Raw genomic sequence first — 16805 nt, forward strand, 5'->3', positions numbered from 1 at the left:
AATCGTCACGTCGGTCATAACTTGTTATGATAGCATGAACAATGCGTAAAGAACAAACCGAAACATTGAACGTCGCGTGAAAGTGGAACTTAATGAAGGCCTAAGTGCTTTTTCGTAACTTTTAGTTTACGGATTAGAAAGATCATTAGTTGCAGGACAGTGTTGCCGATTTATATTGGATAATCCTAAGCTATGTTGATCATTATAACATTAATTTTTGAAATACAAATGATAAGACACAATGATTTATATGTTTTTTATAAAAGTTGACGATACCAATACTAATAAGGAATTCCGCATTTCCTTTTCCCAAGTTGTTTTCCCAAGTCCTTTTCCTCTCCTTCCCTTCCCTTCTTCTCTTTTCAGAAAGCGAGTAATGGCGCTATAACCATATGCCATATAGGGCTAGGACAAGAGTTAGTGCTCAGGACCCAACCGCTAGAAGAAAATGGAGCATCACTTAACCTTTTTAGACTAGATGCTCCAGACGACCTCAAATGCTGTACAGTAGGCCTGGCCGTTTAGATATATTTTGCGCATCTATGATGTACAACATATACACGGCAAATGAGAACGACCCAAATTTTAGTTTAGTTCACTCATAATCGCCAAAAGTGCAGGAACTCAGCGATGAGTAAATTTGCCTCATGTTTTCCTAGGTTTTTCCAGCATTTTCCAGGGAAAAATTTCCAAATTTGAGAAAAGTAAAGATTTGATTCACTCCGTATATTGGTACTACTTCGAGACTGAATAAAATTTTCGTCAATTTCCTCATTTTCCGGCAGATTTTTTTGGTTTTCCAGAGGAAACCATGAGACAAATTTTACTCATCGCGGAGTTCCTGCACTTTTGGCGATTATGAGTGAACTTAACTCAAATTTGGGTCGTTCTCATTCGCCGTGTACCAAATAGAAAAAAAAGTGATGGAGGTATATCTATCATTTTCCAGGATGCTTTCATGATGTTGGTGTTAGATTAGATTAGATTAGACTTGAGTGCTTCAGGGTACGTCAGATTATGATCCAGTTTTAGACGGATCACTTCCACTTCCTTCTTATAAACCGGGCATTGACGGTTGTTCGGACGATGAGGTCCACCACAATTGATGCAGTGGGTAGCTGCTGCACACTAATCATCATCCACCAGTTCATGATCGGCAGAACAGTTAAGGCAGCGTTTCGGACCAGGACATCGGACACGGGGATGACCGTATCGGACACTACCATAGCACAAGAGAGGATTAGGGTAGTACGGATGGGTAGCGACACAAATTTTAACATGCGAAGGTTGCTCCTGTTAAACGTAAGGATAAGGGCTGACGTGTTGACTGGCTTACCGTGCTCTTTGTGAGTGATTCGCTAGACTCGGATGACCCCCTGGCTAATGAGACCAAGTAGGACGTCCTTCTCCTCCATGCGGATCGCCTCAAAGCACGAAATAACGCAACGGCTCACATTCAAGTTGGGATGCAGCTGAACGACGACCTAAGTACCATCCAAAAGAGTGGACAACTTAAGCAGCTTTTGACCTGGACTTGATTCCTAACTCTGAGCGTGTATCAAGTTTCTTGAGCTTCTGTCGATGCTCCTTTTCAGTGAAAAGTCGACCAAGTAGAAGGCGACTTGCAGACTACGAGGCTGGCGAAGTGTGGTCATGGATCGAGTAGAGTGTAGAAGACTTCTTCGGACAGCAGAGGCCAACAAGGCCTTAGCCTGATTGGTAAGGTAAGTATGAAAGATTAAATGCTGGATACGGGAGGGACCACCAGTTGAAGTTAAATTGATGGGGAGAGTGGAAATCTAGTATACTAGTTATTCAAGGAAGCATCTTCTTTACGGCTGAAATCTTAGAAATAATTTATAATAAAAATTGATCTACATTTACCGAATATGATCTGAATAGTTGATGTTTGTTCAGATCAAAGATTTAATTAGTTAAAAATTAATGTGTTACATTTAAATTCAATGCTGATTTTTATGATCGGATTTACAACGATTTTATTTAGTTAATTTCTACTTAGAAAGAAATAAATGAACTACCCTTGAATGTACATAAAGGAATCTTTAAACGGTAAATTAACCTCCAAGGAAACTCTCCACACATCTCAAAAAACTTGATTTGGGTCTGAGACCGGTGATGCTGTTTCGATTGAGCGATATATGCTTGCAGCTCATGTTTCTTTGCAATGATATAATCTGACTTCCACAATAATGTTATCTAATGATTTTCCTTCCACAGGATTCATACCGGTGGTGCAGCACAAAAGCTCTAGCAAGCATCGATTCCGATTCGTTTCGTTTTGTTGAGCATGCACTGATGCAAAGCGGATTGTTTGTTGTGATTTGAAGAGTAGAGAAATTAAATCTGATTGAAACTGAGCCCGGATCTGCAAAATCGGATCAAAACTAAAGAAGGTGAATAAGGAGAAAAATGCTATATTCTCTTTGCTGAGCCAAGATGAAGGCATTCGGCTCGGATGCCGGCTCAGGAAGGAGTGAGCCATTGGGAGGTGAATTCCACTGATGATGTGTATTTCGAGAGGAATGTGAGACGTCAGAGGAATATTGATGTGAATGCAGATTTCCTTAGGAAAACTTACCTTTGAGCGTCCCTGCACCCGGTTTCCTTGATTCAGCACCAGCCAGGCATCCCAACGATGACGATAGATGGTGATGGTATTCCACTGATTCAGGACAATCGTTTCCTCCGAACGGACCCGCCCCGTTCCGGATCCGCAGTCGAACCTGGATGGGAGGGAAGAATGATGAAGCAAAGCAAAGTTACCGAATAGTTACGCTAGAATGCAAAACAAATTTATCGATGATGCTCTGATGGGAAATCTTATTTATAGCAAAGGATTCTTCGATTCAATTGCTTAGCAACGATATGTAGAGGAAGCTACATCTCAATAACAATCAGATGAGGATTGGTTATGCTGCCGCAAATATAGTTTGTAGAATTAAAATTGAATGCAATAAACACATAATCACCACTTCAAAGTGCATCCTCTCGACCATAAGATCCAACCAAATAAAATCAATTCCGACTACAAGTTAGAGAGAGGGAAAGTCATAAACTTTCACGCTACTCTAACGCTTCATTGAAGATCCCTAACTTTCTATTAATTGTTCCCCAAACTATGGTTTCCTTTCGCCGGAAGAGATATGAAATTACCCTTGGCATCCCGCCATTCTGTCGAAGTTCCCAGTTTACCGTGTTCGATGATAGAGTTCGACCAACTTTTTCATCCTTCCTAGCTGCTCTGGTCTAGGCTAGCAAATGGCCTCGCCTAAATTCGTGCACTTGATGCAACGACGTCCAACGGTGGGAGAAAGTAGCGCCCGTCGCCATTGTCGAGGAGAAACCGACAAAAGAGAAATTTCCCGCGATAAATCAACTAGCAACTGATATTTATGTGTACATTAATTTGAACAGGGAATGTTCAATTATGCAAGATAAATGTTCGTGAGCGAGAGTATATGTGTGTGTATGTGTGGGGGTCTGGGAAAGAAAAAGGCAAAGAATGGACGTGTCTATTGGTGTCAGATCGGAATTCAATGTTCTAAGCCAAGGCTTGACTGTCGTCATGTGCAGCAATAGAACCCACACTATTGGTTACGAGGGAAACGTTTGTACGGGTAAACGCCATATGCTTCGGCTAGTACAATGTATGTCTGAAAGGATGCAGCAAACTGCAACCAACCGCCAACGTTTGCGTCCTGTGCTGGTGGTGTCTAGTTTATGTCCCTGAGAATTGTGCTCTGTGCTGCTCAGGAAGTGGAAATTGAAGTCTATATTGCTTCGGTGGGTGAAGAGGAATGAGTCTAAATGGTAAATCTATTTATACGCCCACCGAGGTATTGTTGCGGGACAAATATGATGGTCCAAGTAGGAGTTGTTTCTTTCAAGTGTTTTCACTTTCAGTGAGTTGTGTTTGTTTGCAAATCTGGCTGGCTACCACGATGCGTTGGAGATTAACTTCTGGATGCGATGGCGTGTGGAATGGATTCTCTAAAAGTCACAAACCAATTGCTATGGTGAGATCTGATTCTTGTTCAATGTTTAAGTTCAGACGAATATATTTACCTCCGCGGTGGAGTGGCTCGATCTGTAGCAAAAAGAAGTAAGAGTAAGGAACTTTTATCACTGTCATGTTCTGATCTATTTTTGGATGATACTTCCTTTTATACATCGAACCTCCGAAAATAGTTCTTCAAAGCTTATGCAGACCAGTTATCTTCTTTCATTGAATCTGTGCATAATTCAAAAACCTCCAAGCAATCACAATGCTGCCGCCAAACTGCATAAACTTCTGCTAAAGTGTTAAATATGGAAGTCGAGTTGCAGGAACAAGTTCTCCCGTGTGGGAAATAGAGTTCCAGAATTATCTTGATAAGGTTTTCTGAATCCGTTAAATGTAATAAAAAAAAGGTGTGTTAAATTACGTTAATTTAAGTTGATTATGATTGAACATAGATTTAGCATTTTAATTGATTTTGCAATTTAATTGATTAGCCTACGTGGCTGTTCATCTTTGTTTATATGGATATTCTAATTTAATATTTACGTTCTTCATGTAGTTTAAAGAATACCCCTTCGGGGGATATGTTTCGTTTTAATTGAAAATGTTATAACCTATCTAACCACGAGTATAAAGGGAGCACCGTTTAAAATCCGCACACACAAAATTCATTCTCAAAATTCAAGTTTTTATCCGATTATCACCAAATTTTCAGGGAGTTGAAGAAACAATTAAAGTTAGTTTGGCATCATTAATTTAATTTATTTCACCTTTAAATCCAAATGCGTGAAATTTGGCCTTAACCCAAGCCATAAGGTTCTACACGACCTCTAAATTGACAGTTTTTTGCATATTAACCCATGCTTTCTTCATTTCTTCTACATTTTTCACTACTTTATGTCATTTTAGAAGGTGGTCCAGTATTTTTCTATTGGGTGCAGTTCCGCAGTTTTGGGGAATTCAGATCTTTCGGCACGAAATCGACATGATCCGCCTTATACCACTCTAGCACGTCCTTCGTGTAGAGGCATGATGCCAAATCCGGCCAGAAGATCGTCGGACCGTCGTGAGCCTTCAGGAGAGGGAGAAGCCGCTTTTGGAAACACTCTTCCAAATACACCTGTCTATTCATGGTGCTTGTGGTCACGAAAGGTGTATTCCGCTTTCCGCAAGTACAAATTGCTTGCCAAATTAAAAACTTCTTGGAGAATTTTGACATTTTCTGTGTCCGGAGTTTCTTGGGAACATCACACTTATCCTTGGCAGTCACCTAAGGGTTTCCTGAAATCTGGTTGAAGTCCGCCTTCACATATGTCTTGTCATCCATTACGCAGCAGTGTGGTTTCGTTAACGTCTGGTCGTACAACGTCCGGGCATGGCTTTTTGCGACTGTATTCTGTTTCTCGTCACGGTTTGAGGACTTCTGAACCGTAAACGTACGTAGTCCAGCTCAAGTTTTGGTATTCTGCACGAAAGTCTTGCTCACATGCAGCTTTTTAAACACATCTCGAACTGAGGCGTTCGGTTTCCTTTTAAAGGCCCCAACCACGAGTTTGTGATCGTTCTCGTTGACCTGACGTCTTTTTTTACAGATGTTCGCTTTCGATCAACAGTCAGATGTTTTTCGAACCGTTTTATTATACCAGACACCGTGAAATTCACGATTCTCAACTTTTTCCGATGGCATTCTCAAAGTACCTGTGCAAAACTTTTTCGCGCACGCACTGTTCTTTCGTCGCCATTTTGAAAAGCTTCCAGCTGTTGAAATTCTCAGACAGAACATCCAAGCCTCTCTGGAGTTTGGCGGTCAGAGCTCCGATGACCCTACCCTTGTAGACGTTGGATTTGTCGTCTGCGAACAGAGACAACGATCCACCATCAGCGAGAGCCGGAATATCGGAGGTGAATAGATTGAACAGGGTGGGCTCAAGGATAGTTCCTTGAGGCACACCTGCACCGATGTTGAAGGCATCCGATGTGATGCCATTTAGAGAAAACGTCCTGTCCGATAGATAATTTTGTATAATCTTCACGAGGAAGATCGGATGACCGTATCGATGCAAATTGTACAGCAGGCCGCTGTCGAACGCTTTTCAACGTCTAACAATGCCATAGCAGATGTTTTAGAAACAGACTTGTTCCGTCTGAGAATGTTTGTTACTCAGTTGGTGGACTGCCGATCGACCTTTTCGAAAACCAAACTTCTCCTCGAGTAAGATGTTGTTTTCATCGGCAGATGTTATAAGCCAGAAAACGAAGGTGGCACGGCAACATACCTTGGAGCACGCGCAGAAGACGACAGGCTACCGACCCCCGATCTTCAAGAAGTTGAGGAGGAGATCGGTCGGCTGAAGAACAACAAAGCAACTGGTGTAGATCAACTACCAAGTGAGCTATTAAAATACGGTGGTGAAGCACTGGCTAGAGCGCTGCACTGGGTAATTTGGGAGGAGGAGATATTACCGGATTTTCCTTTGATTTGGGAGAAGGAGATATTACCGGAGGAGTGGATGGAAGGTGTCGTATGCCCAATCTACAAAAAGGGCGACAAGTTGGATTGCTGCAACTACCGCACGATCACACTGCTGAGCGCCGCCTACAAGGTACTCTCCCAAATTCTATGCCGCCGTCTGTCACCATATGCAAGAGAGTTCGTGTGGCAATACCAGGCGGGATTCATGGGTGCCCGCGCTACCACGGACCAAATTTTCGCGATTCAACAGGTTCTGCAGAAATGCCGCTAATACAACGTGCCCACACATCATTTGTTCATCGATTTCAAATCCGCATACGACACAATCGATCGAGATCAGCTATGGCAGATTATGCACGAGTACGGACTTCCGGATAAACTGACGCGATTGGTCAAGGCGACGATGGATCGAGTGATGTGCGTTGTTCGAGTATCGGTGACACTCTCGAGTCCCTTTGAATCTCGAAGGGGGTTACGGCAGGGTGATGGACTTTCGTGTCTGCTGTTCAACATCGCGTTAGAAGGTGTGATCAGAAGAGCTGGGTTTAGACACGAGTGGCATGATATTCAGGAAGTCCATCCAGCTCCTTGGCTTCGCCGATGACATTGCCATTATGGCAAGGAACTTTGAGATGATGGCGGAAACGTACATCAGACTGAAGGCTGAAGCTAGACGGATTGGACTTGCCATCAGTGCATCAAAGACAAAATACATGAAAGGAAGAGGCTCTAGGGAAGACAATTTTAGCCTCCCACCCCGACTTCAGATTGACGGTGACGAAATCGAGGTGGTCGATGAGTTCGTGTATGTGGGCTCACTGGTGACCGCTGAAAATGATACCAGCAGAGAAATTCAAAGACGCATTTTAGCAGGGAATCGTGCCTAATTTGGACTCCGGAGGACGCTCCGGTCGAATAAAATTCGCCGCCGCACGAAGTTGACTGTCTTCAAGACGCTGATTAGACCGGTGGTCCTTTACGGCCACGAGACCTGGACTATGCTCGGGGAGGACCAAGGCGCCCTTAGTGTTTTCGAACGGAAGGTGTTGCGTACCATCTACGGTGGAGTGCAGATGGATGACGGAACGTGGAGGAGGCGAATGAACCACGAATTTCACCAGCTGCTGGGAGAACCATCCATCGTCCACATTGCAAAAATTTGGGCGACTACGGTGGGCTGGGCATGTCGTAAGAATGCCACACGACGACCCAGTGAAAATGGTTCTAGAAAGCGACCCAACAGGAACAAGAAGAAAAGGCGCGCAGCGGGCAAGGTGGATCGACCAAGTTGAAGGTGACCTGCGGACCCTTCGCAGACTACGAGGCTGGCGAACTGTGGCCATGGATCGAGTAGAGTGGAGTCGACTTCTTCGGACATCAGAGGACAACAAGGCCTTAGCCTGATTGGTAAGGTAAGTATGTTATGAGCCGGCTGTAAACTGTCCTTTCGAACAGCTTGAATAACCCTGAGAGAAGGCTGATGGGTAGGTAACTTGAAGGAGAAGAAAGATCCTTCCCAGGTTTCCGGATGGGTATGAATTTAGCTTACTTCCAGCACGAGGGGAAGTAGCCAAGTTGGAGGCTCTGATTGAAAATCAATACCAGATGGTTGAAGAATTTGGAACTCAACTTTTGCACTCAAGCAAATGAACTTGCACCCCAGCATGAGTGCAATGTTTACGTTCGAACATCGCTTGCTTCAGTTTTAAAAAACCCGCCGTTAGCTTTTGGACTCAGTTTTGTTTTCCGCCGAAGCGATAAATTTTCAGCGTATTGGAAAACTAATGTTTATCCGAATATCTTTTTTGGAAGGAAGTTATTGCTGCTAAGCACCCCGGAAGCGGTTGTTATTGTGAAGCTTTCATGTGCTATTAGCTATCAGCTGCCATTAATAAATTTCAACAAATCCCATAAATAATTCTCCGACTGGTTATTTGATGTTGTGCTTCACAATTATATGAACTTGGTAATTTAATTCATTAAATAATTCAATAAATAATTTTCTACTAAACCTTGAAAAAAGAAGTGGACTTTGACGTTTAGTATAAAGGAAGTTTCAAATATGTCGTGCACAATATTTTCAAATTGATAACCCCCCTCTTATGTCACGCATCTTTCCATACCCTAGTATCACACTTGTCACATATCGGTTGTAGAAACTTCTTTACGACTTATTTCAGTCACAAACAACTTGTTGCAACTTTTCTTAACGCAAGTGTGCTACTCGGGTACTTATCATGTAAGGCCCCTCCCCAGTTTTTAGTCCCTCTGCATATCGTTTTACTCCATTACTATTGAGAAATGATGAAGCATTCGGGTTTGATACGGTCATTCGGTTTTGATACGGCTTTGTCCCTTCGAAGAGTTAGAGCACCTTCTAAAGGCACGCCCGTTTATCTGTCAAAATCGGATTCCTTAGTAACAAAATCAAAAAATGACACCGATATTGACCATGCATCAGTACCATAGTCTCAACCACTTCACCAACTTCACTGATGTGCATTACATAAGCATTCTATTATACATACACCTCAACAACGTTTATGTCCTCACATTGTTTGCTTCAACGTTTTAAAAAACATCGTTCGTATTCAAGTGCACCAAACAAGCGTTGGCGATGGAAAGAATAAATGATATTAAAAAGAATTATAAAACGGAATAGTTCAAGCTCGAACCATGAACTTTGAGTGTATCAGACTGACATGTTCACCTCTCGTCTGTTTTTACTCTGAAAGATGTGTAGGTTAAAAGCGTATAAGAAGCGTTCATCGATTTCGTCTGCCCTTTCTGCTGCAACATAGCAATCCTCAATGTTAACACTTGCATGCAGGTACGAAGCATCACGTTTGATGTGCAGAGTACATACACCTGAGTTCGAAAGGTAACACGCGCGTTCAATGAACGTGCACTGAAGAAATTGAAACTCAAGCTCAACGCCGTCTATGTTTCGTGAAGACTGCTTCTGGGGCCTTCAAACCTGGGGCCTTCAAATTTTTGGATAATTTGATATAGGTCAACAGTTCGCCAGCTATGATCATGGATTCCTCAGGAAAGATGTTGGGAATCTGATGGAGGTTGGCTGCATTTTCCACAACAGCAGCCAAGATCGTGTGGACTTATGCTGTTCTGTTCAAGATTGTAGGAGCTGACGAAGTGTTGACCTATCCCTGCAGTCTTCTCTACAGGGGTTATCAGATGAACCACTGAATCAGCGGAACGATTCAGCGGTATCAGTGGTGGAGTGGCCCTAGGCTTGTTGGTAAGTTTCCAAAAAGGCTTAGCACAATCTGGGAGAGAGCGGATCTTCCTAGCAAAGTCTTTATTTCTGAGATCCACCAGGCGATTGCAATTGGTCTTCTTAACAGGCTCGCTCTGGTTCTGCCTACGGATGGTGTTACAGTACGTTTTTGGTAGATCTGTCAAGGTTAAGAGTATTGCTCACCTGTCTGAATACTGGCACGTGTTGTTCCCTGGCCTCTTCGAAGGATTGCAGACACCGGTCAACATCTTCGGACGTCTCCGGTTGGACATATTAGTCGATGGTTGTGCCAACGCAGTGTTGATATTGATCCCAGTTGACACGATGGTAGTTGCTCCGTGAAGTTTCGAATCGGTTCACCGCCCAAGTAACAGGGTTCAGGGTTCTGAAGACCATGATTTAGACTTTTAGCATGCTTTAAAACCTCGATAAAACTTGAAATGTTACTTGGGCGAGATACCAACTACGGATAGGGGTACGAGCTGAGTTCCTGGTAAGTGATAGGTTGAGCAATGTTGTTGCCCATGTTGCTGATGAAGATATTGATGTTAGCGTGAACACCGGACCGACTTAACCGGGTGGGAGTGTCCGGACTCAAGATTTTGTCCTGCGCTTCCTGCAGGTCGTTGTTCAGGATGGTGCCATTTTGATTGACTGTTGCCCCAAACTTGATATTTGGCGTTCAGGGCGTCAGCGATGACGATGACAATATCTCTTCGCAGGTCTGCTGCCGACCCATCTCTGATGTTGACTTGTTTGGGGCAGTATGCCGCAACGACAGGAAACTTTTACCCCTACGGCTTCGATAATCTTTAGTTGGAAGCTCGGCAGCTGCCGACAGTTGATGTTCCTCCTTAGAGTGATGGAAACTCCTCCTCCCCCAGAGCAGGTTCGATCGAGCTACACAAGTCGAAATCGGGAAGGAAACGTTAATCTCGGGCTTCAGGTGCGTTTCAGTGATGATGGCGATATCAATGTCTCGTTTGTTCAAGCATTCCAATTTGCAATTTGGATGGCTTCACGGTCCATACTTATTGATGAGGGATATGGCAGCATGAAGCTGTTCTGTTCATGATGACTTCTGTCACGAGTGTAACAAGTTCCGCCGGTGTAAGCAGAGTGTGTGAATTCTCGATCGCTGGTGAAGAGTGAGCACCTAAATGCTGCCTCGATAAGCCGGGAGAGGTGCTTCGGGGTGCAGCAGTTGCGGCATATGACTGACGTCTTGAGATTTCCGGAGTGTTAGGCACCCCAGCTGTTGGCGGAACCGATGCAGCTCCAGCAAAACGGTTGTTGAGTGGAAGTGGCGGAAGCACTGGAATTTGGCACCGTTGGAGGATTTCAGAAAAGTTCTGCCCGTTATTTTATGGCACTCTTCTGCGGCCAGGTTGATTCTTCGTAGAGGCTTCATTGCGGATAGCAATGAATTCCGCTCGCTTCGGGCATGTCTTGCTGGCTGCCCGATGTGCGATGTGCTCCTCCCAATAATTCGCAGGTATCAAGTGCGTATTCCTTAGCACAATTGTTGCGGCGGAAAGCCATGTGGCAGTTTCTCGTTCCATGCCCGAACAGCATGCAGTTCGCGCATTGGGTGACATCACGGTGGACTGGCTTCCCGAACAAAGGATTATACCACATTGATAACAAGTTTTGATAACCGGTTATCAAGATTTGATAAATGAACATGTTATCATTGTGGTTGAATAAATTGCTAACATAACAAAAATTATAACAAAATAGTACTCCTTGGCTATCACAAAAATAAATGATTTAATTATCGTTGTAAACAACTCGATAACAAATCCTGTGATCCATGCAAAATATTTCTACCAATTTTATATTATTTTATCAATTTGGTATTAAAGCCTTACTCTGATAACTGAAATTTGATAGGCAGTGTTTTTTATTCTTACCATGCGGATAATATTTGAAGTTTTGAACCAACCTTGCATCATTTCTTATTCTTTCATGATAACAACTTATAACTAACTTAGTCGAGGTTGATAACTAAATAAGTTATGCGATAACAACTGAAACAAAATGATACCTGGAATAACAAGACTTGTTTTCAAGTTGATATCAGGTTGTTATTTTACTTTGCTCGGCTTGCACTGCTCCCAAAGCACTACGATGTGGAAAAGGGCCCGAATGATCTGGAGGTTCTTCAAGTATGTTGAATTGCTTTCCAGGTGGACCAGATACAGGTCATGGTCATGGTTCTTACGTGGAACGTCATGACAAGTCATCTTGAAGATTTGGATCGGCTTGAGTCTATGTTGCTTCAATTCATCCGACAGTGTGATTGTTTCTATGTCGGGAAGGCTACGCAATACCACTTTGAACGGCTTGGTCGCCTCAATATCGTGGGAGAAATAATCCAACTTTTATGTTTCAGTAACGCCTCGACGGCCTTGTAGTGGTTTACCGCGGGTACTATCAGCTTGATGCATTCATAATATTTTGGTTGCATTTATTAAAGAAATTTGGTTGCAGGGCCGAGTACTTGAGTTTTAGGAAAGACGTGTTGATTGGAAATTTATATCAAATCCTACTCCTTCTCAAGAGCAGTTGTTGTCGTCGTCGTTGGTGAGGTTGCCGCTGGGATATCAACAAGTTGAACGGTCGATCGATTTTGCTTACTGAGTAGCAGACCGTGGGTTCAATCCCACGCTCCTTCGCGATATTGAATCGTTAAGACATCAACTCAGCATATCGCTTACCAAAATGAATCCTGCTGCAATCCCAACCCTTTTATCCAGTAATTTCCCGTGGAAGTGCAGAGGTGTTCTCGGTGAAAAGCAACTATTACGTCAACATATTCTTACCTAGTCGTTTTTTAACCAGCATTTGGACGTGGCCGGCGCTGGTATTGCCTAGTTTTAGATCACCAGTATTTACACATTGAGGATGATTGCTAGTCCCAAGCAACGTCTGTTGGTTCTTTGTGTAATTACAATTGATCAGCAATAACGGAGTTGCATCCACGGGTGGTCAATCATGCTCATGCTCATGGGGGGAAAATACATAATCTTCACAATCCACAATCCACCAGCCACGTAACGCAACCAGCCATTCATCGCAAACAGGTAATTGCCACTGGCAATACAATCCTAACTCGATATAAACTTATTGCACTAAATTTCACTCACGTACAACACCGGGGATAAAATTTCTCGAAAAGTAATACCACAACGTACCGCACCAAGCTGTGAATCTCTTTCCGCCTTCGCCAAAAATAAACCGTTCAATTTTTTAAAAGAAACTCAACCTGAAACATACCTTACCACACCGTAAATCTGCAAGGAACGTAGCAACCGGCAACTGCAGATATTCAAACCTCGTTTTGAGCTTGGATAAAATATCTTTAGGGGAAACTGGACACACTTGTTCCCTCGCTGTTTTTTTTTTTTTGAAAGTCATAAGGGAATTTTTCAGATAAGTTTCCTCATACTTTCGTCTGGACGGAAGGCAATGATATGGTGACATTTGCGCCAGTTTGTAGAACGTATATATTTTTGAGAGCAGTTCTTATGTTCTCAATTCTCAAGACTTTTTTTAGCCAGCATGAACATTCTTAATCAGATTTTGGATATTCATCCAAAACGTATCAGCTTTGAATAAGTAGAATCAATTGTAATAATTGAATTGGTGATCTTTTGTTCATGGGTTTGAAGTTGGAAACTTAGTTAGGGGAGCCTTGATCTCCCAAGATGTGGGCACACTTAATTCTAAAGGAACGTGTGAAACAAATAAAAAATTTAAATTTGGGACACCTTATCCCTAAAAAGTAACTTACACTCGTTCCTGGAATGTAAGTAAAAATTAATGCTTAAATGGATACCGGCTAGGTTCGATTCCTGGTTCGGTTTGGGATTTTTTTTGTTTTTCCTGGGCATACAGTATGATTGTACTTGCCACACAATTATACTTATAAAAAAATTATACAGGCTTTGAAAGCTCTCAATTAACAACCGTGGAAATGCTCATAGAACACAAAGTTGAGGGCCGGCGTAAAGTCCCAGTAATAAATACAAAGAAGAAAAACGAATGTATAAATCAGACTGGAGAGCATTAAAACAATTTCATTTAATAGACCCCTTAGTCCACTTTCCCTTGAAAAAATTTTAATCGTCGAAATAGAATCAGCCTCCCCCATTTTTCAAATTCGTTTTGGACATCTTTCAGAAAATGCGTACTTTTTAGAATTTCTATATCACTCTGAAGGCTTTTGAAGAAATAAGAAATCATATATTTCCCTAAGAACCTGTGCAAAAGCCGTATCACATTTCGACTTTTCCAAAGTTGAAACAAGTGTTTCCACTCTCCCCTAAACATTATTCCGCTGTTAGCCGGCAACGAACGGAGAGATGAATGATCATTATTGGAGCATAAAACAGCGAGGCAAATTCGGATGTAATTGTGCAGAGTGTTATTTATCTTCATCGCTCTTCGCATCTTCCGTGGGGTGGAAATGAAAGTGATGAATCATCGCTTTTTTAGGGCCGGCCGTGGTGTTGCTGATGGAGACATCTTCTGTTCTCTCTGGCACCCTCGTACGAGACTAATTGTGGGACTGCCCGTCAGTTCCATCGATGTTATGATTTTTGTCATATTGATACAACATCTAGCTTGTTTCCTAGTAGGATCGGTGTGCGGTGGTCGTTATAGCTTATAACATACAACATCATACAAGAAGTTTAAAATCGCGTTTCCTACAACTCGAATTTTGCCGTGGAACAACATCCTGATATTGCTTTTATATGAAGCCTAATGAAAATAGGGTCCTATTTATACTCAGCTTTAAAACTCTGGAGCATGTTGCTTTATTTTCATAAAATCACGTCGTCCAAAAATTGCTCGACAATATGATTAATTAGACGACTCGGTTAAAGTTGTTTGTGTGTAGTTTGTTTGTATGTGTGAGCCAGTACACAAACGAACTATTAAGAGAATGGATTGAATTATGGTTGCTTCCTTTTGGCGGCTGAGAAACAAATAATAGGGTTGTGAGAGAGTCAAGCAATAGAACTAGGCAGGAGGCTCCATTCGTTTGGCATCGAACGAGTGGAAAAGAGGCTTGAATGATTAATTTTAATTGAGTTAGTAAACTTTCCCATCGATATTCTTCATCGCGAGACCCGTAGGTCTTGCAACTAATTGCTTCTGATTTGTTGCCAGTTAAATTAATGAAGGCAATTCAGCTTACATGGTCTTTCAAATGCGATTTAGCAAGCTCTTCTGAATTTATAATAATTGATGAAACACATACATTTATAAAAAGGGCTATATTTTCACGTCTATCAACAATTCAATATAAAAATCTCTGCCCCATGTAATCATGTCGCAAATTCGATAGCCCAGTTCCATGATTTAATTTACGTTGCTATCTCTATGTGACCAAGTTTACCCCACAGCATGTTACTGCCTGATACTGACACATACATACACACACACCGATCCAGAACCGTTTTGTTCCAAATGATCAAATTTTACAACTTTTATTGAATTAGGCAGTGTCTCGATCCGTCAGGGCCCTTCGGGTGCCTCCGAAAGCAGGACTGAGCCCAAGGGCAAAGCAGCCGGATCGTAAAATGTGAACAATTCAATCAAATTATCGGATGCCCCAACACACTCTCGTACGTATCAGAATTCAAGTTCATGGGAGAGCACTGATATAAAATCAACTTTTACGACCAGCAGAGTTTAGTGACTGCGTCAGATGGTGTCCAAATAAGCGTAGCATATGTTCCCAAAAGAAATTTCTATATTGCAACGCAGCTAAAGTTGGTCCGAATTATCTCAATCATTTACGAAAGCGCAATGATCTGAATGCCGTTGCATCCTCCGATTGGAGTGCCAAGAAGGATTAGAGGTGAGCCTTGTGTGACTTCAAAGTCAAGCTGCCCCTGTTTCTATTGTTTGACTGAGCTTTTGATGTCGTGTGAGATAGCACTGTTCCACTGTGCGTCGTGCACTGTGAAGACACAATTTACGGGTGGTTCTGTTCGTCAACTTTTGGTCTTACACGGTCGTCAGTTTGACAAAAATAGTATTTTTTTCGTCTTCTCTATCGAGGATTGCACACTCTTCGAGAGATTGGGTCGAAATCCAATGACGTGAGCAGGAATTAATTCAGCGATGGGCTGCCTATCCGCTTAAAAATCTGGTCTCGACATCTATATCATAATTATCCAGTGAACTCCACTCATCGCTTCCGATTTTAAATCAAAGCTATTCTTTTTCCTATTGTCATAAAGCTGCTACCCACTACGGAAAAGCGGTGTAAATTTCGGTTCCGACACATGTAAGCGGCTCTTTTGACATAAAAATCAGTTGATAGAAACGAGAAAATCAATTTAATCAAACGTTCTCTTCGTCGACTTGCTTATGTTTCGGTTTGAGAGCACCTTATTTTACATGAAATATTTGTTTACGTTTCATGATTTACGTCTAATATGGATTACGTCTAGTAAAAGTAGTAATTTCTAAGTGTGTACCTTCGAACTCGAGGAAGATAACCTAATGTTTCAGTTAGGGATGTTTTGGCTAGACGGGATCTGGAGTTTATGAAAATCATATATGGTTTTTTTAAGAATATTAACCTTAGTTTTGAAACTTAATTAATCTTGTGTTCAAGTGGCGCCGGTGGTGAAGTGGTAAGCGTGATTACCTCTCACCTGAGCAGGCCTGGGTTCAATCCCAGTCGGCGCCGCCAGGTTGTTCTGAGGCTCAACATCTATGATCCCGTCTTCCATCGGAAGGCAAGTAAAGCCGTTGGTCCCCGTTTCATGAGTTGATGAGTCGATAGGTAGGGTCCAGGTGTGGGAGCTGCCTCCCTGGCGTCGGTAAAATTGGTGCTCAGCACGGAAAACAAGATCGACGGAAAACAAACCAAAGGAAAAAAAAAAAAAACATTTTTCCAAGAGAATATTTTTAATAACCTTTTATTTGATATTTTGATCTTCGAAATCAGTTTGGGATAAAGGATACTTGGCGACCGAGGTCACTGTAAGTGAGTTCAAATTTTGAAAAGGTTAGTATTGCTGAAGATA

General features: G+C 42.3%; 1 protein-coding gene across 2 annotated transcripts in view; it reads right to left on the reverse strand.

Annotated features, from left to right (window-relative positions):
• The window catches only part of SP2353, a 741117-nt gene that overhangs the window by 149510 nt on the left and 574802 nt on the right, over nucleotides 1–16805 (reverse strand). For both annotated transcript variants that reach the window (XM_065231894.1, XM_065231886.1), the window contains one exon: nucleotides 2600–2744. In XM_065231894.1, coding sequence (XP_065087966.1) covers nucleotides 2600–2744 — 145 coding nt within the window. The remainder of the gene's footprint in view (nucleotides 1–2599; nucleotides 2745–16805) is intronic.

This window comes from Ochlerotatus camptorhynchus, unplaced genomic scaffold, assembly GCF_037179485.1.
Source record: "Ochlerotatus camptorhynchus isolate MF236.1 unplaced genomic scaffold, CSIRO-AGI_Acam_v1.1 ptg000035l, whole genome shotgun sequence".
Taxonomy (NCBI): Eukaryota; Metazoa; Arthropoda; class Insecta; order Diptera; family Culicidae; genus Ochlerotatus; species Ochlerotatus camptorhynchus.